This window comes from Corythoichthys intestinalis, chromosome 9, assembly GCF_030265065.1.
Source record: "Corythoichthys intestinalis isolate RoL2023-P3 chromosome 9, ASM3026506v1, whole genome shotgun sequence".
NCBI lineage: Eukaryota > Metazoa > Chordata > Actinopteri > Syngnathiformes > Syngnathidae > Corythoichthys > Corythoichthys intestinalis.
Window position 1 is genome coordinate 18,437,483 of NC_080403.1, and position 24,785 is coordinate 18,462,267.

At 38.2% G+C, this 24,785-nt stretch overlaps 1 protein-coding gene and 1 long non-coding RNA gene across 2 annotated transcripts; both read left to right on the top strand.

Moving 5' to 3' along the window:
* Positions 1 to 481: 481 nt before the first annotated feature.
* Positions 482 to 24,447, top strand: apcdd1l (adenomatosis polyposis coli down-regulated 1-like). The gene is made up of 4 exons (XM_057846184.1): positions 482 to 798; positions 21,731 to 21,905; positions 22,070 to 22,589; positions 22,670 to 24,447. Exons 1-4 carry the CDS (start codon positions 744 to 746, stop codon positions 23,441 to 23,443), a joined length of 1,524 nt encoding a protein of 507 aa, XP_057702167.1. The 5' UTR covers positions 482 to 743; the 3' UTR covers positions 23,444 to 24,447.
* Positions 19,854 to 20,657, top strand: LOC130921852 (uncharacterized). The gene is made up of 3 exons (XR_009064404.1): positions 19,854 to 20,105; positions 20,171 to 20,221; positions 20,605 to 20,657. It is a non-coding gene; the product is annotated as an uncharacterized LOC130921852 (long non-coding RNA).
* Positions 24,448 to 24,785: the final 338 nt, after the last annotated feature.

The window sequence follows — 24,785 nt, forward strand, 5'->3', positions numbered from 1 at the left end:
CAATTTGATAATATGTTTTGAAAACATAAAAATCCTGTTCAATGGAAAACTTTTTTTTTTTTTTTTTTTAAAGACAAATATCTCAAGACAAATATCTCAAAGTAACACATTTTCGAGCTGTAATTGCAATACCGTGAAACCGTGATATTTGGGCTTGAGGTTATCATACCGGTACATGCCTACTACATAACAATGGAATCTGCTACTCAAAATTCTACAAGTCATTTTAACTCCCTGAATGAGTTAAGAAATCTGGGAATGATTTGGAACGAAATGGATCCTCCTCTCCTTTATCATTGGAAGTCCAAAAAAACATGTCTCCGCAGCCCTTTTAGCACCTAAGCGCTCCCTTGAGCTTTCCATTTAGGAAGTTGAAAGCACACACTCCCACCCTGAAAGTTCCTCTATCGGCTTTCTCACCCTGGGATGCACATACACTCCCTCCTCCCACTCTGGCATTTTACTCCTCCTCACATACACACTTGCTGCACACGCACCGAGTGGGAGCCAGCCACCGTTTGCTGCGAGGATAGTACCAGAGCGGAGATGCGCCACTGAAAGTTTTCCTAGAAGAACATGGAAGCCAACCAGTGGACATAAGAAGAAGAAAGAGCTGGTATAGGAGTACGATACAACTTAATGCAAGTTCGTGTCATGGTGACAGGTCAAGTGAGAGGCCACTGCTTACAGGAGATTCTCAAGTTTTAGGATTTATAAAGGTTGTTCGTTGAAAGGAAGGAGTCATGTATGAAGGACGCTCGTCTCAGGTGCTAAGAGGAGTCTGCTTGATTTGGCAAGGTGAGTGTACGTAATTTAGCATCTTCTTTCCGACACTAAATTAAAATTGTTTCAATATAAAAAGATAGGAAATTTGAACTGAAAACCTCACAAAACAGTTGAAAAACTATCTACAGTGAAGCAAAGTTTTTCTTTTAGTTGCTATGATACTAATCTGTGGTATGAATGGCATCAGGTGGCAACGCCGATTAATTGCACTTACTACCATCTACCGTATTTTTCGCACTATAAGTCGCAGTTTTTTTCATAGTTTGGCTGGGGGTGCGACTTATACTCCGGAGCGACTTATGTGTGAAATTAATAACATATTATTATATCATTTCAAATGTTATTTTGGTGTTTTGAAGTGACACTGATGGTTTGGTAAACTTGTTAGCATGTTCTTTATGCAATAGTCATCTGAATAACTCTTAATAGCTATGTTACGTTAACATACCGGCCACGTTCGCATTTCGTTGTTCATGCATCATTTAACATTATCATACTGTACACTTATTCAGCTTGTTGTTTTCTATTGTATTTTTATTTTGAATTGCCATTCAAGATGACATATCTGTTCTATATGTTGGATTTTATCAAGTAAATTTCCCCCAAAAATGCGACTTATACTCAGGTGCGACTTATAGTCCGAGAAATACGGTAGTGCACAGGTGTCAAACTCAAGGCCGGGGGGCCAGATCTGGCCCACTGCTTGACTTTGTGAGCCCACGAAAGTAAATTATGTATTGGCTTCATGCTTCTGGCTAAGATCAAATATAAATAACATTTCTTTAGTACTTGATGAAAGACATATCATACAGAAAACAGAAACTAGTTTTTTTTCCTTTTAAAAAATAAATTGAAACAATAACATTGAAACAAATTTTGCTTTTTTAAATTAAAATATGAAAAATTCAAAACGTAAAAATCAAAACACTGAAAGATTATACTTGTGGTTTTTCCCTTTTCAATTAAAAATGAATAAAAAAGAAAATTCCCCATTTTTATCCCCAAATCATAATTGCAATACAGTCATGAAATTAGTGATTCACTCGTAGTACAGGGAGTCCCCGGGTTACGACGTACCCGACTTACATGATTTCGACTTTATGAGGCCGTAGTCTCGTTTTTTTTGATAATTTTGACTTTTGTTTGTGATGCATGCTTTTATTTTGGCGCAGGAAGCGTAGAGATGATAGTACCGTATTGGCCCAAATATAAGACGGCCCTGATTATAAGACGACCCCGTATTTTCAAGACTCAAGTTTGAAAAAACACTTTTTGAACACCAAATTATTTTTTATACAGAAAATAATTATAGTACATCTGAAACAAATGATTATAACAATATATTTGAGAGAAAACGCATGTTATTTTGCCTCATTCAAATCTTAATATCTGAACATTTAAATATGTAAACTAAAGTGCAATCACATTCGTAAATGAATGGCTTCTGGTTTTTGAAATGTAAAATAAACCAATCTATTGCGATAAAACAACAAAATTGCAATAACTGCATTATCCATCAAAGTGAAGTCTAACTGTAGCTGTAGTCTTGAAACATATCTGATTAAGGAAAAACATTGCAATAAAATAATGAGAGGAGCTGTGATCCATTATGACAGAACATCGCTTCAATAATATCTGGCGCCATCTAGCGTCGTGAATGGGTGTAACGTCTAGACCGCGAATATAAGACGACCCCCATTTTTTTAGTCTTATTTTAATGCCAAAAACATCGTCTTATATTCAGGCCAATACGGTACTTCAGCACGCAAGTAAGGGCATACAGTGTATACACACGAAGAAGAACGTATTTGCGCACACGAAGAAGAGCGCATGCACACGCACGAGTAGGAGCGTATGCGCACACACAAGAAAGGGTGCACACGCACACGAAGAAGCAAGTCGCGCAGCCAAGTGAGAGAGAGGGCAAAGATTACAGCTGGAAGCCTGTGCTCACATTTGTTGCTTGTGAAACATCCACAAATAATACCTTTTGTACTGTTTAATGTGCATTTAATTTGGGGGGAGTTTATGTGATTGTTTTGGATGATGTGTGGACGCTAACTGATAGATGCTTATCGTTTGTGAGGATTGAGATTGCTTTATCAGCAGCTAGTTATAAATGCAAATGTGAATTGTTATTAAAGATGAAACTGCCTTAATTCCATTTTTATTTTAGTTTCATTCTGCAAGTACTAATGTCATGAGCAGAAGAAGTCAGCAAACCACACCGACGATTGATATCGTCATTTCTGAGCTTAGCTCGCCATCTAGCTAGGATTTAGCTGCAACGTCTTGGCGAGGACAGTAGAATGACGTATAATACATGTATTTGTTTAGTTGTTTTGAGATTTGGAGGATATTTAAGGGTACTTAAAGGGTTAATTTCATTTTTACGCGGAAATCGGGTTACGCTGTTAGCATAAGAATGTAACTCGTTCGCAACCCGGAGACAACTTGTATTTAATTGTTCTGTTTTTCACTGGGAGTGGTCAGTGGTGTAAGAATATCTAAACTTGTACATGAGGTCAACTCATCGGCTGCTGGTGACAGTGAGAACTGTGAGGGCCGGCATCATTCGCTGCCAGCCTTCTCAGTCCAAATGGATTGGACGTCTCTCACTGTCATTGGAACTGAAACATGGTCATTCAAATCCCCAATTTTGGCAATAATTATGTCACACGCAGGGCATCGTTAATCACAAGGAAGCGATTACGCAATTTGTCAGAATTCAAAGGAAAACACAAACTTGCGCCGGTGAATGGTCGCTCTGTGTTTTCAAAGAAGAAGAAGGAGGCGGTGTTTTCTTCTTCTTGTCCAGCCGCTGCCTTGGAACAATGGCTGCCTGGGAGCAGGCGAGCGTGGCCCTGGAACTAATGTTGCTATTATGATAAATGGTTGGAATAACAGCAGGCGGACATTACGGAGCCCTCTCGCATCAGGGTGACGGCCCACTGGTGGATAGGAGGAGACGTCTGCCCAGGTGTAATCATCAGAACCCCCCTCAGCACCAGTGATGGCTGGCAGAATGTTTTCTTTTGGGGCCGCACATGAATGGTGACGAAGACAAGCGAGGTCGAGCCGGTGAACCTCCACACAGCGAGCAGATGCAGAGACGTAATTAACAAAAAGGCAGTTTTTTTTTCGCCTTAAAGTCACTGGTCACTTGTTGCTAGGCGGAATTCGTTGGGTTCAGTAAACCATGAAATCCATGAATAACACGATATTGATTCTTTAGACAACAATATGATATTTGTCGATGTTACAAAGTATGCCACCAGGGTTTCCCGCAAAAAATTTGCATAGTCTAGCGGTAGACAAACTCACATGCGGCCCACCAATATTTTGGGGAAGGTAAATAAATAAATATGTTGACAGGAATTTTGAAATTATCAATACAATGTGGTTTTATAAGTCATTCATTTACAATACTTAGTAGTCTTACAAAAAGACAGTTTTGATTTACAGTTTTAACAAACAAAAGAAATACAATGCAATTCAGTGCAACGACAGAGAGCTGGGACAGGTTTGTTCACATATTTACCATAAGACGTCACCATTACGTTTTTAAAGTATCACTCCACACTGTTAAATTGTGGTTAAAATATTTATAGTTTTTTATACTGTCTATCGTAGCACTGTTTTAACCTGGCGGTCCTCCAGGCTTATAAAGAACTGAGGGAAACACTGGCCACTATTCAATTCAATTCAAGGACCTTTATTGAACTTAATATGATATGATTTACACATTTAAGATATCAGTTGCATTTCACCTAAAGCAGTTGTTTCAAACTTGTCTCTAAGGCTAGGTTAATACCGCAGGTCTTAATGCTCAATTCCTGTTATTTGTCATATCTGTTTACCGTATAGGCCCGAATATAAGACTGTGTTTTTTGCATTGAAATAACACTGAAAAACAGGAGGTCGTCTTATATTCGCGGTCTAGAGTAGACATTACACCCATTCACGATGCTAGATGGCGCCAGATATCATTGAAGCGATGTTCTGTCATGACAGATCTCAGCTACTCTCCCCATTCACGACTCCAGATGGCGCCAGATATAATTGAAGCGATGTTCTGTCATGACAGATCTCAGCTACTCTTTTTAGTTTAACCAGTTTGCATTATTTTATTGCAATTTTTTTCATTATTCAGATTTGTTTCAAGACTACAGTTACAGTTAGACTTCACTTTGATGGTTAATGCAGTTATTGCAATTTTGTTGTTTTACCACAATAAATTGGTTTATTTACATTTCAAAAACCAGAAGCCATTCATTTATGAATGTGATTGCACTTTAGTTTACATATTCAAATGTTCGGATATTAAGATTTGAATGAGGCAAAATAACATGCTTTTTCTCTCAGATATATTGTTATAATCATTTGTTTCGGATGTACTGTAATTATTTTCAATATATAAAAATATAAAAAGTAATTTGGTGTTCAAAAAGTCTTTTTTCAAACTTGAGTCTTGAAAAAGACGGGGTCGTCTTATAATCAGGGCCGTCTTATATTCGGGCCAATACGGTATTTGGCATGCCCGTTCAGACAGCCTTTGTCCATTGAGCCTGTTCAAGTATCACGAATGCACACTAATTCCCAGTCTGAGACACGCAGAGCAACTGACCCGCATGCGTAGGAGCATCAAAACAAATGACTCACATGACGCACACACACACATACGGACACTTTGCCCCGACTCCAAGCCGTGTAAGCAATATTGCTTATTTGGAGCAGAGAGAAAAACGAGCATTCTCAGGCTTATCCTCAACCCATTTTAGTTTTTATGACTGTTGTCAAGCCCACTTCTTCCCCAAAAGCAGTGTTCAAACTAGGGGCTAACGCTAAAGCACAGATGCACCGCTACCGTAGCGCCCTGTCTCTCTCGCTCTTTTTTGACGAAATTGCTGCATTAATTCCGATTTGGGAGACTTGACAGTTCAGACCACCACTACATTCCGGAAAAATGTGGCCCAGATCGGATTTAAACCACATACGAAAGTGACCAAGATCGGATTTGAAATGGTCCACTTCTATGTGACTTGTTCCGTTCACGCCGTCAAGTTAATGCCTCACTCAAGTCGGAAAAACATGAAAAAATCAGATTCATGCTTTAAGACCTGTAGTATGAACGTAGCCAAAGTGTAGTATGAGTGTGATCCGTGCATATTCTGCTACGGGCAATCAAATATTATTACATGGACAATAAAAAATAGAAATAATTGTATGTATTGATAATAATAAAAATAAAAAAATTGCAATTTATTATTATTCTTTTTTTTCACATCTGCCAGTACATAAAACCTACAGAAAGTGGAGGCTATGCATGACGTTTCCTATGGCCGTTTGTATGTTTGTGTTCAAGATAACTCAAGAACGAATAAAAGTATCATAATCAAACTTATGCATAATCTTTGTAACATGAAACAAAAGATTACATTTTGTGGTAATGAGGTCAAAGGTCACACAGGTCATAAAAGGAATGTTGTGATAACTTGATAATGGATTAGCCCAAGATACGTGATATGATTAGAAGAGAAAGATAACATTTTGGGGCATGACGACCAATGTAGAGTGCCCACTAGGAGTGGGAACCTCTCGGTATCTCACGATACGATATGATTTGCGATACAAAGCTCACGATAACGATGATCTGACGATATCGTGATACAACGTTATCGACAGAAAATCATTCTAGGATATTCTACAAACAACTAATAAACAGAAAAACAAGCTTCTGCTGTGAATTGGAATGAGTTTATCACTAGTAGACGTATTCGTTCATTCGCTGCCACCCTCCCAGTTCAAATGGATTGAACGTCTATGGCTGTCAGTGGCAGCCAACGCCAGGCAATGAGGTCATTTTGGGCCATTTAAGGTCATTTACCTGTTGATGTTCAGTTACTTCCTGTTGATTTTGGGGTATTTTACGGGTCACTTCCTGTTTATTTTGAGTTACAGAACAAGAAGTGACCTGGGAATCACCCAAATGAATAGGCAGTGACTCAAACTCAACAGGAAATGACCTGTAAATGCCCTAAAATGAATCGCAAGTGACCTGTAAATGCCCTGAAAATCCGACAGAATGACTGAATGCTCTGGTTTTGAATGAACGAACGTTCCCAGTCTAAATGGATTGGGAATCGTGCACCGTCAATGCACCCTGATAGTTAACTGACTATTATGGTGGAAGATTCTGGTAGCAACTTATAGGTTCCTTTTTATTTTTTCGACAATGACACCTTTTTAAAATGATATCTTGATTCTTGGCAGGAGCATATCGATAACCTTTTTGGGATACAGAGTATCACGATATATCACCTTTTTGATATTTTGTCAAACCCTTAGTTTTGAATTTGGCTGCTAAAGCGGAATTCTGCTATCACATAGAACTCCTCAAGTTTTAAAAATGAACAACAAATACATAAATTTATATAAGTTGTGCACAAGTTTGTTCCTCGTGTATTTTGACCTAGGAATTCTATGTTTTATTTTGTTTTCTAAATCTCTTGTGACCAAACATAGCTCAGGCTAATGATAACTTTTGGTGGCGTTTTTTATCAACAAGCCTAATTTAATTAGCAAAGTTAGTCCCTTTTGGGGAATCCCTGATGCGATAAAGTACAGTTTGAGACCCCTGACCTAAACCTAAAAATACAAAACAATTTTGATATTCCTGACAATTGTGTTGCTGGAACAGTTCTTTGTAATGAAACAGCGTTTTGATCGATTTGGATTAGATTGTGCTTAGAAAATCTATATATTGACATTTTTACGTTACAACCCTAATATTTACTGGCTCCAAAAAAGAAGACTAAAATAACATCATGACTTTTTTCTTGAAAAATTAAGTGTTGTGATCGTCTGATGATGTTTCATTTTTTTTAGGGGGGCAGGGCATAATCAAATTTGTGAACTACTAAGATGACTTGGTTGCCAACATTTTTTCCCTATCACTAAGTTTCACAAGAAGTCAAAGACATCAATTTGCATGTAGATGAGATTCCAAAATCTCAAAATAGTCTTGTCTGTGTGGACATGCAACTTGAACAATGATGTCTAATTATCCCCTGCAGGCCCGGCAGACACTCAAGAAGATTCCAGCTCAGCATGTACTTATTCTTCTCAGTACTATCACTTTAGCTCCCAAAAATAACACTTTCTTTTGCCAGATGTGTGTTTTGCGTGGAAATGTACAAGCAGGAGCTCAACTGTTGGAGGGAAAACAAGAATATTTACGATGCTAGTTTCTCAGCAAAAAAAAAAATGCATACCACACTGTGCCTGGGAATGTATTACCATACAGTTTTAATGTGAAAACATGTTAGACTAGTGATTTTCCAGCTTTTTAGACCAACCCACACACACACAAAAAAATACTTTGTAGTACATACTTCAATTACCATTATAATGATTGAAATGAAAATGGTGTTCAGTGATTACACACTTTGGGATTTTAAGTTATTGAAGTTTAGTTGGTGTATTTTAGTGGTGTATTTTTAACCCTAAATGATTGTTTTGATAGTTGAGTAATTGTGAATTACCATTGCAATTAGTTGACTAATCGGCTAATAATTCAGATAATCTACTATTAACTCATTGGCTGCTATTGACAGAGCTGGATATCCAGTTCATTTGATTGGCACGTTAAAACAACAAAACAATGTGTTGAAGAGAATGGTTTTCATTTTAATGTCAGAAATGTGTAACATAAAGGTTGCCAAACAACGTCCATTTAAATAAAAAATTGATTTAGGTGAAATGTAACTTATTGTTTTGAATGTGCACATATCGTATTAAATTTGTTGAAGGACTTTGAATTAAATTGTGATCGACTTTATAATATCGGCAAATATTGTATCATCATGAAACTGATGACTTAAGAGTTAAAACCCTAGTTAGTCATTTTTTTCGTACAAAAAAGTGTAATTTCTGGACCATAAGACGCACCCTCCAAATTTTACAAGATAACAGTATTTAATCACATATAAGTCGGACTGGACTATAAAATGCAGGTGTCCACAATGTATGATAGGACATGAAGAAGCCAAAAAGCATGCAGCTCACTATCCTCTTAAAATACACATCTAAGGGGCAGGGTTCAAAGCGGAGAGAAAAAAGTGCTGCTTATAGTCCAAAAAATTACGCAAATAATTTTTTTTCAGTTTTAAAAAAAAATTGTTCAAGGATAAAGTTGTATTATTGCTGGAACCCTAATCTAACAATCATAAACAATCAATTTGTTAAAATAAGAGATTTTAAGAAAGACACCTTTTTGCAAGAAAAATGATTTTTACAAGTCTTTTGGTTTTTCCTCTTAATTTTTGTAACTAAGTACGACATTGATGATTATCACATACAAACATCGTTATTGTGTATTTTGCGACACGACAATAGTTCTTTTTTTCTTCACAATCCACGACTGTGTTCTCATTTATATAAAAAAAACAAAGCGTTTTAACTCTTCAAAGCCCGACAGCCACGTGTGAACAGGAGCCAATTTAGGATGTCCGACGGTCAAATTGGTATCGCTCTCTCGCGTAAATAAAGCAGGTCTCGGTATTAAATGGATCAAAGTGTAATGAAAAGACAACAGCGGCTGTCCGCGTGTCCTCCCTGCGGGCACATGACACGAGTTAGAAAAACAACAGCGAGCTGCTGTGCTTTGAAAAGATCAACTTGACCTCAGCCTGACTTACACAAATGAGGAAAAGGGCCACCATTTGGTTTACAAGGCCTTTGTCTCTATGTTATGATATTAACATCTTACATAAAAGCCTCTTTTTCCTCAGAAACAGTCATGAGATGAGACTATGTTCGCATACGAAAAAGTTAACAACATACTAAGTCCTCATTTTATCTGCAAATCTCTATGTTCACAAAAGACCTTTGTTTATTGAGTATGTACACCACAAAGATTTTGAAGAGAAAAGCCACATGAGTACAGAGCAATTCATAAATCACCACAGATTATGGATTTGGCCAAGAGAAAAAGAAAAACCAAAGACAAGTGCCAAAAAGTTGTTTTGAAAGGAAACAACTAAAGCAGGAGCTTGTTTGAAAAAAAAATAAAATATATTAAATAAATAAAATATAATTAAAAATATTATTATATAATATTATAAAATATATTAGGGCTGTCAAATGTATCGCGTTAACGGGCGGTAATTATTTTTTAAAATTAATCACGTTAAAATATTTGACGCAATTAACACATGCACGGAATGGCCCATTCATGCGTTGCCTCAAACAGTTTACAATGGCGCCATTTTACCACATTGAGAGCGAAAAGGCAGCGAAATGCGAGTGGGCATAGGCGTTCATTGGACCACGCCTTTTACTGGCTTAAGCTTTGGCAGCCACTTCTGAGAGTCATGGTTGCCCAACTTCCCATCATGCATTTGGGCAGAGCAGGAGACGATCTTTTGGTAACACTTGATAATAACTATCCGTTTACTAGTTAACAGATCATTAGTAAACTGTTGATAAATGATTTATTGTTGATTTGTGAAGTAGTTGTTAACAGTTTGTTAAGCATTTACAGGGTGTTCTTAACCTGAAACACAGTTTGTGTAGAAACGTTTCAAGTTTTTGTGTGTAACGTTTGGCATTTCTATCTTTTCAGGTTAATGCCGTTCACTTCAAAAGAAAAGGCATTTTGATAAGGCATTTTGCAGGCAGCGCTCATGTTGCATATTTATGAAAATCTGCCATAGAACCAACAAATATTTGTACTTTTCTTTGTAAATTTAACAAATAAAACTTATGACCTTCAACATAAAGTGTATATAGTTTTATTAAGATCCATCAACTAGCATGGGCATTTAGAATGGGTCAACCATATTGGAACACCCTGTAAATCAGGGGTCTCAAACCGGTCCTCAAAGGGCCGCAGTGGGTACTGGATTTCATTCCAACCAAACGAGAACAATCCCTTTTCACCAATCTGGTGTCTAACAAGTGTAATCAGTTAATTGCAGTCAGGTGCTGCTTACTTTAGCAGAAACCTCATTGGTTGAACTGTCTGTTTTGGATCTGTTGGAACAAAGACCAGGACCCACTGCGGCCCTTTGTGGAATCGGTTTGAGACCCCTGCTGTAAATCCTTAACAAACTGTTAACAAATACTTCACAAATCAACAATAAATCATTTATCAACAGTTTACTAATGATCTATTAACCAGTAAAACGGATAGTTGTTATAAAGTGTTACCGATCTTTTTTTAACACGCCTAATTGAACACAACGCAGAATATACTGTATACCAGGGGTCCCCAAACTACGGCCCGCCTCCACATTTGGTCCGACCCCCTGAACAATACCAGAGGGCATTTTGATTTTTTTTTTTCACAATAGTGTTATTTATTTCCTGGCCTTTTTATGTGAAGAACTCAGAGAGGGTTATTTGGTTATTATCTATTTAATTAATAGTTTTATTATAATTTATTATTATTGTATTGTATTATCATTTTTATTTTATTTACTTTTGTTCCGTGAAGAATCCAGAAAGGGTTATTTGATTGTGGCTTTCTGAAAAATGATATTTTTTTTTACATTTAGGCACTCCTGCAATCGTCACACTTTTTCTGTTACAAACTGACCCCAGACCCTCATCAGAGAAGGGAAAAGTTATGTGGCCCTCAAAGGAAAAAGTTTGGGGACCCCTGCTGTATATCATTTGCAGCCACCACTGACAGTCATGGTTGCCCAACTTCCCATCATGCATTTGGGCGGAACAGTTAAGTCGCTACAGTATCACTTAGTGAAAGCACAACAAAAATAATATTCCTATCTCTCAAAAAAATAATGTTGCAAAACGAAAAGTGCTCAACGCAAAGAGAACTGGCATTCCCAATCAAAATAGCTATGCAAAATACACATAAAACTTACTCAGACTTTGCCTTGGCTAGATCTCTAATTAATTTAAGAATTTAACAGAAAGAATAATGTTAATGCCATCTTGTGGATTTATTTTTATAATAAACAAATACAGTACTTATGTACAGTATGTTGAGTGTTTATGTCCGTCTTGTGTCTTATTTTTCCATTGCAACAATAATTTACAGAAAAATATGGCATATTTTAGAGATGGTTTGAATTGCGATTGATTACGATTAATTTTTAAGCTGTGATTAACTCGATTAAAACTTTTAATCGTTTGACAGACCCTAATGACCCATGACCCTAATATATACAGTATATATTTAAGCACAATGGGACTTAACTGGTAATAAAACCGTAACTAAATCAGTAAGACTTCTGGTGTTGTCTATTAACCATTTCAAGGACAATGGTTACTACAGTGGACAGCTATTGTCCATGTTCATGTAAATAACTGTAATTGCTGGACAGTACAAAGGACCCACTAAATCTGACCAGAAAACAGTATTCATTCATATACTGCATAAGCTGTACTGGACTATAAACCGCAGGGATATTTACACTTAAAAGCCACTATTGTTGTTAGGTTTACCCCTGGTGGCCATCCGTAACAGTTGTGAAGATACAAAAAATTTCAACTCGAAATCAATGCTAAAAAAATACTTGGTACCAATTTTGATACTTCAGAAAAAAACAAAACTAAATGACATTTATGAATTCTTTCCGTGCTATTGACGATGATATACAGAGGTACCTCGACCATAGACTTCATATTGATATTGACGGGACACTGGGTGCGGGACCAATTAATATGGGGCGTATCGCCGTCAAAGGTGACCGCGGGGAAACACAGACAAAGAGCTTTTTACGTTGCAAATTTCTGAAAAAAAATCTTGTGAATAAATGCTTAAATCCCTGAATTCTTTATAGAAAGACGTAAAACAGTCTCGATTCTTGGTTAAAAGAATCGAGACAGCAAAAAAACTGGGCAGTTAGCATTTATTTTAAGTAAATATGTCGAATTTGCTGCTCGTCTTTAGACACTGTGACGCCGCCTGATCCCAACAAAGAACTTTTTACACTGAAATTTTGGGGAATCAATTCTTAAATCCCTGAATTCTTTATAGATATGGAGGTAGAACAGCCTCGATTCTTGGTTAAAAGCAGCACACACAAAAAATAAACGGATAGTTAGCATTTATTTTACGTAAATAAGTCGAATGTGCTCCTAGTCTTTAAGCCACTGTGGCGCCGCCTTATCACAACAAAGACCTTTTTACGTTGAAATTTTTTGGGGAAAAATGATTAAATCCCTGAATTCTTTATAGATATGGATGTAGAACAGCCTCGACTCTTGGTTAAAAGCAAAAACAAAAAAAAGGGCAGTTAGCATTTATTTTACGTAAATATGTCAAATGTGCTTCCTAGTCTTTAAGCCACTGTGGCGCCGCCTTATCACAACAAAGACCTTTTTACATTGACATTTTTGGGAATCGATGCTTAAATCCCTAAATTCTTTATAGGTATGGATGTAAAAAAAAGTCTAAATTCTTGGTTAAAAGCACACACACAAAAAAAAACAGGCAGTTAGCATTTATTTTATGTATATGTTGAATGTGCTGCTAGTCTTTAAGCTACTGTGGCACCACCTTATCACAACGAAGAGCTTTTTACGTTGAAATCTTTGAGAATAAATGCTTAAATCCCTGAATTATTTATAGGTACAGTGAGGCAAATAAGTATTTAGTCAACCACCGATTGTGCAAATTCTCCTACTTGAAAAGATTAGAGAGGCCTGTAATTGTCTACATGGGTAAACCTCAACCATGAGAGACAGAATGTGGAAAAAAAAAAACAGAAAAGCACATTGTTTGATTTTTAAAGAATTTATTTCCAAATTAGAGTGGAAAATAAGTATTTGGTCACCTACAAACAAGCAAGATTTCTGGCTGTCAAAGAGGTCTAACTTCTTTTAACGAGGTCTAACGAGGCTCCACTCGTTACCTGTATTAATGGCACCTGTTTTAACTCATTATCGGTATAAAAGACACCTGTTCACAACCCTCAGTCAGTCACATTCCAAACTCCACTATGGCCAAGACCAAAGAACTGTCGAAGGACACCAGAGACAAAATTGTAGACCTGCACCAGGCTGGGATAACTGAATCTGCAATAGGTAAAATGCTTGGTGTAAAGAAATCAACTGTGGGAGCAATTATTAGAAAATGGAAGACATACAAGACCACTGATAATCTCCCTCAATCTGGGGCTCCATGCAAGATCTCACCTCGTGGCGTCAAAATGATAACAAGAACGGTGAGAAAAAAATCCCAGAACCACACGGGGGAACATAGTGAATGACCTACAGAGAGCTGGGACCACAGTCACAAAGGCTACTATCAGTTACACAATGCGCCGCCAGGGACTCAAATCCTGCACTGCCAGACGTGTTCCCCTGCTGAAGAAAGTACACGTCCAGGCCCGTCTGCGGTTCGCTAGAGAGCATTTGGATGATCCAGAAAAGAACTGGGAGAATGTGTTATGGTCAGATGAAACCAAAATAGAACGTTTTAGTAGAAACACAGGTTGTCGTGTTTGGAGGAGAAAGAAAACTGAATTGCATCCGAAGAACACCATACCCACTGTGAAGCATGGAGAGGAAACATCATGCTTTGGCGCTGTTTTGCAATAGTACCAGCAGCATTTATTTTATGATTTAGTGTAGGTTTTCGGGCTGTGGAACGAATTGATGGATTTATAATGTATTCTTATGGGAAAAAGTCCTGCTCAACATACGACCATTTCTACTTACAAACAAGATCCTGGAACGAATTAACTCTGTATTTAAAAGTACCACCGTACCTCCAATCATGTGGCTTGTCAAAACTAAAAAAATTTGAAATGAATTCATAACTTTTAAATGTCTAATCCATTTGCAGTGGGAGAGAAGGCTGCGAAAGTACGAAGGTTTGTTCGCTGCCACCCTCCCTTTTCAAATGGATTGGATGTCTAACTCCGTCAATGGCAGCCAATGAGTTATAAGGGAAAATGCAGTCAAATTAACTAAAGACATCAAATTTCGGTAGCCTGTGGTCGAGGATAAACAAACAACTGAGTACCGATACTTTTGCATTCAAAAACAGTGGTACCTATACATTCAAATTTAATTCGTTCCAGGACCTGGTCTGTAAAATGGTCGTATGTCGGGCAGGATTCCCCCATAAGAATACGTTATGATTTGATGAATTCGTTCCACGGCCCAAACCTACGCCAAATCCTTAATAAATACTGTAGGTACAAATAAAATTATTAATACAAATCGCAATAAAAATCATAATGTAACGAATTGGGTTCTAATGTTGCTGTTGTGTTTTGCATGTCGCTCCTGAACCCACCGTGTGACTGTCGAGAGAGTGAGAGAGGTGCGGCAGAGATTTTACTTTCTCTTTCCATGTTCTGTTGTTGTTGGCACAGCGAACCCTATCCGTGTTGCGTTGTACAAGTTCTGAAATAAATGATTACAAATCTGACGATGCTGGCGACTTCTTTGATACGATGTTACAATAATAATGAGTCGTCCTCCAAATCATAGACATATTCCGATCGGATTGTCAAGCCAGTTCGCTGACGTGCACGCCACCCTCATATTTTTCTATCATTACTTTCTTAATTTCAATGATAAATGTCACCTTTTTCCTTTTTCCACCATCTGCACTAATCGTGAGACCTATGTTCCAAAAGCCGCCGTGCGTCCGTCTTGCGGGAAAACAATGAAATTGTGCCGCTGTCATAAATTGTCGTATTTTGAGCATGTTGTCATATGTCGAGACAAATGACAAATTTTACGTCCGATGTCAAAAGGATAGTATGTCGAGGTACCACTGTATTGTATTCAGACACGACATTTCAGAATCGATCATTCTCAATACTTTTGACAGCCCTACTAAAGACATCACTCATCGACTTCTAAAAATCTGGGCATAAATCGCACTGGATTATAAGCCACAGGGTTCAAAGCGGGGGGGAGCGGTTTAAAAGGAATAAAAAAACAAATACACAGAATAGTTTACGGCCCCAATTAACACTCTAAAGTTGTTGGGTTTTTTCATAGTTAATAACTAATTGCATGTCATTGAAGGCGCGAGACGTCCAATCCATTTTGACTGGGAGGCCGTCAATGGCAGCCAATGAGTCAAATAAGTGCCCTGAAAGAATTGAAAAAAAAAAAGAAAAAGTCATGCATGAAAGGGTTAAATATGAAATTTATGTTTTCAGGATAGTTGTTGGCTCTTTTTGTCTTATTATTTGACCCGTTACGCTTTTCAAAAAGATTTTTATTCCTGTCATTTGTGATAGCTTATGGGCTAACTCTTTTCTGTTTTTCCACTGTATTGCGTGACCAAGACAAGCGTTTTGGCAGAAATGCAGGCGGCTGCAAAAGATTTCCAAAATAGAACTTTTCAGTCTCTCATGATCAATTAACCCTTTTAGGTTTAATATCTGTGTGCAACCTCTGAAATATTAGACTAATTTTTTGGGATAAAAATATTCAAAATAATGATTGATTTGAAAATCACTTTTATTCCACCCAAAATGTGTTTAGCAAAAACGTTTTTGCTTAAAATACTACTTTGCGCTACTAAAATTTAAATTTGTTGCAAAAAGTATGACTTTAGAAACAATACAAACCTTTTCTCAAAATTACTTTTTCTTAAAATATGCCTTTTTAAGAAGATGCATTCATTGTGAGTTTTTTGCTTTTTCTAACCCATTTATAAAAAATGCTGCTCTCCTTTAAAAATAAATAAATAAATTCTGAAAAACAAATATAACTTTTTGATAAAATACATTTATTGGTAATTTTGCTTTGTAAGATGACAATTTTCATCCACAAAAAATAAGTTTTCCTTGAATAAAAATACAACATTATATTTCAACATTATTTTTAGTTTTTGGGGAATTTTGCTTTTGTAAAATTATTTTTTTCATTAAAAACTAATTTTTTTCCCCTTGAATTTATACATCTAAACCCACTCTTACAGTTTAAAAAAAAAAAAATCCCATATTCCATTTTTACCCTTTTTCACCACTAAAATTGCCTACAATAGACATTTTATCCAAATTAAAAAATGGATTTTGTTCTCCCTCGAAGAACAACTATATAGCACATCAGATTACTTTTTTATGTCTTTATACTCCGAACCTGTCAATATTTATTTCTCAAGAGAACACATTCTCAACACTGTGGTATTTTTTTGTGTACCGGACTCTTTGTGACAAAACGTCACAGTTGCAGCTGTTTCATTTTCTTCAACAAAGGCAGCACCTGTATCACATGTTAGCTGTTGACCTCTGACCCTCAGCAGGAAGGAGTTATTTATAGACTCGCCAGTGAGAAGAACTGATTGCAGAAGCACGGGAGACAAGGAGACGCACTTGAATGAGAGGGCACTGTAGTACAAATGCAAATCAATTAGAATGCTGCTTGAGTCGGAAATGAACTCAAAAAGCCTCCTTCATCTCCTCCAAATTGAGTCGGGACTTGCATATAATACACATTACGCCGGCGTCTCACTTGTGGTTGACCACTTTTTTGTAGAGCAATACATAAAAACTTTCACCGAGCAATTTATTCTTGGTAAGCTCTGCTTTTATGAGTTCCCTTCTTTCTTTTTTGGTTGTAAATGCAACCATATGCACGCAAGATGCGATTAAGATCCAAGACTAGAAACGACACGTGACCTCGAGGAACACGCCATACAACTCCCAAAGCTTTCAGCACAAACATCACTTTGTAATGTTAACTCATCCACTGTCATTGATATTAATATATGTCAAATCCATTTTGAACTGCAAGCGATCTTTCGCTTTGTAACTTTAACTCATTCACTGTCATTGACATTAATAGACGTCAAATCCATTTTGAACTGCGAGCCATCTTTCACTGCCAGCTCCCGCAATCAAAACAGATTTGACGAGTACAAGTCAACATCAACTCAGATTGCACAGCTTCCTCTTGATGCACAAAAACACAAGGCCGCAATCAGGAAATCTTTTTGTCTCCATCTCGCCTGTAACTCAATCAGCGCTTTGGGATTGGAGACACACCTCGGAGCACGCAGAAGCAGGGAGATAAAGCAGATGTGTATACGTCAAACGTAACCATCACTAGCATTAAAGTTGCTGTCGCCCTGTCAGGAAAAACTTGTCACCCAGATACTGTTCATTCCAGACGAATGCCGCACAAGGTTTCATCACCTGGATGACAAAGAGCTGTGCGTGGTAACAATGTTAGCATGCACAAAAAGTAATGATATATTAAAAATCTTTGAGAATAAATTCAAAATCTAAGAAAAAAAAAAAAAATTCCAGGAGTGACAAAATGCTGTAAAGTGTTAGGTCTCCCCAGCCCAGGGCCTCTCACGCACATCTGAGCACTGAGGCAAGCTACTCAGCCAGAGAGTTGCTAACCGTTTAACCCGGTTCTTTTAAGCAGTGCAGTGGAAATTGTTAACTAAGAGTCTAAACTGCTAACTATCTGTTTTATCTAAAATATGAGGGGGAAAAAATTCAAAAATGCAAAATACATTTCGGAATTAGTCGTGATGTTATCAATCCGGGCGGTATGCCAAAAATGTACCGTTACCGACATGGTTCACAATGACTGAGGTAATTTTGACCATGTTGGTAAGTTTTTTTTTTTTTTAATGAAACAAAAAAAAAATATTTAGCCCACTTTGACTATGTGTTATTCGGCTATGCTCATTCCACTTTAGAAAGTACAGCCAGAGTGCCTATGTGTGAATTCATGTGGCTATGAGAAAATCAAACAAACCGAAGCACGTCGCTATCAACCGGTACACTAAGACTAACGCTTCAAGTGAACGTGATGGAGTCGGATAATAGTGAAACGGCTACCGGTAGCCATGGGACAGGCATTGCGAGGATAGCATTAGTCTACACTGATAGTGTGGTGTTGGTGCCAACAAAGAACCCAACGTCGATTGTCTGGTAGTATTTTGGATTCGAGAAGGATGACGAACCATGGAGCCCAACATTCACTTTGACAGTCCATATCATAAACAACAAGTAGGAGAGGTGCATCCGGGTGCTGGATACAGCCTGTTTTTTTGGACGACCACACGGGTGAAATGATCACTCAGGCCCTAAAAACAAATGCTCTCTGCGTGGGTCGTGAGGGAGAACCATGTCGCCACCACCGACAGCAGCTCTAACGCTGTCGAAGCAGCTGAACTCAATGAGTGGATGCGAGAGCAGTGCTGTGGGAACAGACTGCACCTAGCAATCAGTATGTTGCGTTATTTTGTATCTGTGTGTGTGTCTGTGTGTGTGACTTCTCTGGTAGCTTTTATGATGGTACAATTTACATTTGATCAGCTCAGCATTCAACATAAAGAATAATCCAACATATGACCGTTTAATGGCTACAGACATGTTTCTGGATGTGCTTGCTTTATTCTGTGTCATTACTGCCATCATAAAATCTTAAATGTTTCATTGGAATAAGAGTTAGAGCAGGTTAGCTTGGTGTGTGCGTGCATTTAAAAAAATGCTATCAGAAAAAACGGAAATGGTTAACATGCTAGTCTTTCTCAGTAGCAACTTGAAGTAAACGCTTGTGTTGAGTGGTCACAGCAGCCATTAACAATAGGCTTTCTGATACTCGGGCCTCTATTTGAAGTGCACTGTTCAAGCCCCTTTTGCTGTAAGACATTTGTGTTACAATGACATTTTTGCACAGTGGCCATCACAATATTTACAATGTTGTACATTGTTCAAGCCGTTTTAAAAGTTTATACTTGAATGCTTATTGTTTACAATTTTTATGTTACACTTATGCATTGAATGTACAATTTTAAAGTATGTTCAATTGAAAGCTGGTAAATAAATCAATGAGAAACGGTTAATTTGTATTTCATGCATTTATTTATATTTTCAAATTTCTATAACAGTGTGCTTGGGCGAATTTATCGTCATTTATCGTTATTGAGGTAAATTTCCTCAATTTACCGTGATAAGTACTTAAAGGGGAACTGAAGAGCTTTTCAGATTTCGCTCTTAAGTGTTTTACTCAGTTGAATTGTATTAAATGCGTCATTCGCTCTCTCAAAAAGTCACATAAAAGAAATAAATAAATAATTGACCGCGTATTTTTTTAGTTATGGCCATAGCAACACCATAGCAACGAGGGACGCGCCGTCCTGCCGACCCCTACCTCGTGACGTAACTTCCAGGAAGCCTCGCCACCACTCTGAACACGGAAATATAGCACCACGCTATCCTCGCCATATATTGCAAACATTTTCTGGGTTTTACTCGCGGGATTCGTCATGCCATCTCGATGTGTAGCGATATGAATTACTCACAGGAAGACTCGAGACTCTAGGAGTGGTCAAAAAAAAAACTTCTCCTGCAAAGGTTTGGACCGTTTTTGTTAGCATGCATACAGGTCCCCAATCGGCTCATTGTTTTCATCATTTCAGCCACGACAGCTTTGAAAACCTACAACAATGCAACCTTGGTTTTCCAAAGACGTAAGTAGAACATTAATGGCTTTTTTTTTTTATAAACGAGGGGGACTCCTACTGCCAGTTTGTTGAAGTGCGACCTTTTTTTTTTTTTTTGCTGTTGGCCTGTCATAAAAAGATAGGTTGACTGACATGTCGTCTACTCATGTGATTTTATTACTATATCAATAGGTGTTATGTAAATTCAAATGTCCCCAGCACCAAATAGGTCCTTGGCTCGTTGTGTTTTATATTTCAACATCAAGGTCTGCCTATTTGAAGAGGGAACAATAGCATCAAATAGATGCTGCTATGACTGGGGCATTATTATTTGATCACCAAGAAATTATTATTAAAATTAGGATTCATCCAATATTTTCATGCTGCTGTGATTTTTTTTTTTCCTCCAGGAAGCCAAACATAAAAAATTAAGTGGCGGAAACCCTCAACACGATGAAAAAAGCATTGCAAGTCAGTTGCCACCCAGTTTCCCAAAATCAAGAGAGAGTGGGTCGAGTCATATGATGACCGAAGTGATGCGGTGTCCAGCGATGACGACTGAAGAGATCCTATGAGGCCTGCCAGATGCTGAATTTCTTCCGTCTGCGACATCAGATGACGATGATTTAGGAGAAATAAATGTAGCAAATTTTGATGACATGAAATCATAAACTAGTCATATATACAGTACACATTTTTTAAAAGAAAAATCAAGTTACCTTCATATTTTAATGATAATGCATTATCTTTGTATAGAGAACACTTCATGCTACAGAAAAGAGTAAATACATATTTGCCACTGCCATTATCATTTTTCAATGTTGCGCTAGTCCGTTGCTATCCTAACTTTGTGTTGCTTACTAAAATTATGCTCTTTGATGTGTGCCGTTGTGTGCTCGGTATAACATGTTGTGTCACAATCTGACAACGAAAGCTAATGCTGATTCAACATAAACCTGGTATCATTTATTATTGCGGCCTATTGAATATTTTTTCAGAATGTAATATAATTACAATATATTATATACCAATAGAATACATTAAACAGTCAACAAGATGTGTCAATGTTGTTAACAATTTACCATACCGCCCAGCCCTAGTCCAGAGAACCCTGCATTTCTACATGTAAGCAAGGAATAATGCCAATGACTCCACCTAATGTAGAACAGTTTCTTATGTGTGTGTGTTTGAGTATGGATACACGGTGGTTTATAAATAGTGTAAGTAAAAAACAAATAAATAAATAAGTAAAATAGTATTCATGCTAAATCTTTTGGTAGACTGGATTTATGTAATAAATAAAAAATAATTTAAAAAAACAAACAAACAAAAAAACAAGCAGTGAATCGTTCGTGTATTCACCCATGGTAGACCGCATACAACTTGTGGTACCCATATTAGGCATTAACATTTGGTCAAATTCAAATGAGTGCATGATAAAACAATAGCTAAATGAATTATTAGAAAGCTCTATGGTGTGTAACAAATATCACATGTTCACTACATGAGTTAATGATCATGATTTCCACTTCCTAGTTGCGCTGATGACAGCAGCCACGGGGAGTACACTTTGGGAGGTGCCCACAACTTCCACCAGCCTAAGTGAAAGCCTGCAGTGGCAGCCCAACTGCCACTACAGCCACCATCAGGACAGAGTGAAAATCACTTCAGAAATTCCTCCGAAACTGGATGGTACCTGGTTGTCAACTAGGTAAACGTTTGTCAAACAGTGAAATCTCAGAGAGCAGACAAAGTAGGACGTCCTCATTTTACAACCAAGTTTCATTCATCTAGCAAAGTCAGACGATTGTACCAATAAACCAGTGACACCTTTGACTTAACTCCATTGATAATTTCTTACCCTGCTATTTTCAGATGCGAAGTTCGTCCAGGTCCAGAATTCCTCACCCGCGCCTACACGTTTCAATCCACTCGTCATTTCCAGGCGCTGCAGCACTACTACACTGACAGCGGATGTGAAAATCCCGCCTACTCCCTCGTGATCCGAGGAAAGCTCCGTCTTCGCCAGGCCTCCTGGATTACTCGAGGAGCCACAGAAGCGGACCATCACCTCAGCGGAGTGGCCATCATCATCCACAGCTTAGCTGCCAAACAGAAGCTAGCCTCAAGGCTTCCCCTTTCCTGCGTGGGTCCACATCTGGTTAGGCTGGTGCCTGGCAAGCCGCAGGATCTTTACAATACGAGGGCAGGAAGGGGCTGTCTTGCGGCAATGGGCTTCTCTATGATGGAGCTGGATTTGGTGAGGGTGGAGACCCAGCATCACGATCACGGGGAGAAAATCCAGCGTCTCTTTTTGGGGGACATACACACTGACTGGACCCAAAGAACTCTCTACAGACCTACTGGCTTTCAACAGCCACTACAGAGCGCCATGGTGAGTTATGGAGACAACTTTAGCTGCTTTACATAAGGGAATCATACGGCTACACTAATGAATCTCTTTGATCCTTACAGCATCATATCCATCCCTGTCCAGTATGTGCCCTGGTGTACCGTTCCACAGAACATCGCCCTCCAGTTCTGCCCCACCAAATGCATAACCCTATTTCCCTAGCCGGTCGCTGGTTTAGCCAGCAGTGTGAAACCCGTCCCACCGTTCTCTTTCTCACAAGAGAGTTTCATTTTGATCCAGACCAACATGCATGGGAGGGGATCTACCGCCACTACTTGGATTCTCTCTGCACCCAGAGCACCTTCACACTTAAAGCTTCAGGTCATTACGCTCAGGGAAACCCTTCAGTCAAGGTACCGGGAGCCACAGAGTTTGTCTTTAAGGTTACCGAGGTGAGGGTGACAGCTGAAGATGAGTCCACGGCAAAGCTGTTAAACAGGACAAAGCTGGGGAAGTGTGGTCAATCCGGAGAGTGGAAGGTTGGAGTGGAGCAAGGTCTAAGCTCCACGCATGGGTGCACGGTACTCGGCATAAAGCTGCCGCATAAGGAGTATGAGCTTTTCAAGGTTGAACTGGACCACAGGAGACACCCACTGTTGTATGTTGGGGAAAGGCCGACTGACGGTTCCAGCCCAGACCGGCCGTCGAGGAGAGCAACTTCATTTCAAGCTCCCTTGATGCTTTGCAGCGGTGCAGAGACACAGCCCCCCGCTCTCTATGGTTCAGGGATCCAGAGCAAACAAGTTCAGGTGGATACTAGCGGGAGTGAAAGTGTGAAACAGATCTTGTTGGTGGTCCTTGGATCTGCTCTATGCAGCTGGCTTTGGATTTTTTAGAGACTCAACACATGGATGCACAAGGTTCTCCCTCATCCTAAGACATTGGAGGGAACTGTATATATATATTAGAGTGGTACCTCGACTTACAAGTGCCCCAACTTGCAAGAGATTTTAAAGTTATGCTGTCGCTTGCTTGATATTTTTCTAAAATTTGTTACATTTTATGCTGCGAGCAAAATTCATCTAGGCTGATTTTCGAGTGAAAAGAAGTTTTTTTGAACAATTTAGCTTCTCTAATGACTTAACAAGTTAGTAAACAGTCAACTGCAAGAAGCTGCTGTTGGTCACAACTCACACTTAGACGCTCAAACTGAACCAACCTGATGCCAACTCATGACTAGGGCTACGACCATTAAGACATCAAATCAATACATCATTTTATACATAACGGAACCAATTTTCTTAGGGAAAAAAAATAGTTTCCAGTGGTTGAAAAACTGAAATCACGGTATGAATTGCACTCATAAGTCATGGTACCACAATATATGTATTTTTTCTGTATATGGACCCTTCTTTTGGGCCTGTGATGTTGCTTTTAATGATTCTAAACTACAGTTCCAGGTTTACTTTAAAAAAAAATCCGCCCATAAAGCACAGATACCATCATTACAGTTAAAAAAAACTGTTCCACCCACATATTTTGTGGGAAATGCTGTTTTCACGTAATGTCATCATGACTGACAAGATGACTGTTGTCAGCAGTGCTCATTTTGAGCCAGGATTCAGTAGAACTAATGCACTTTGTACAGACACATTGTTTATACTGGAAAGAGAAGCAGCCAACAAGCAGCCATTTTGTAATCAGTCCTAACAGCTACCATCCTTTACTGGTCCAAATCCACTCTGTGGCAGAAGATGTTACTCTTATTTTAAAAACCTTTAAGCTTTCAGTCTAAATGCAGCCAATGACTATTTATTTTATCAAATATACTATACTGATAATGTAAGGGTTTTTTCGCTATATTTTTTTTAAGTATGTGCTACCAGAAGTCATTTATTTCTTTGTGCATTAAAAGTGGCTTACTTAACTTGTGTTGTGACCTGACATTTTGGATAAAATTGATACTTTCATGATATCCTGCTCAATTAAATCAGGTGGTGTAATTTGAACTGGGAGGACCAGCAATGAATGATCATGATTGAGTACCATTGACGTTAATAGATGTACGGAAGTCTCCTGGTCTAGAAGGAATTACTGTGGAATTTTACAAATCCCCTTTGACTGGGGTGCTGCCTAGATGAGTTGGATGTCTATCACAATCAAAGGCGATAGAGGAGGTACGTGTATTCTATATTAAAATTTGCTGGATTTTTTCCCCCCAAATTATAAGATTTTGCA

What these genes read in the sequence shown, in the direction of transcription:
- apcdd1l (XM_057846184.1), top strand. Translation starts at nt 744, where the DNA reads ATGTATGAAGGACGCTCGTCTCAGGTGCTAAGAGGAGTCTGCTTGATT. An exon ending in AGTCTGCTTGATTTGGCAAG is followed by an intron (nt 799 to 21,730) that starts GTGAGTGTACGT and finishes TCCACTTCCTAG; the next exon opens with TTGCGCTGATGACAGCAGCC. An exon ending in AGCCACTACAGAGCGCCATG is followed by an intron (nt 22,590 to 22,669) that starts GTGAGTTATGGA and finishes TGATCCTTACAG; the next exon opens with CATCATATCCATCCCTGTCC.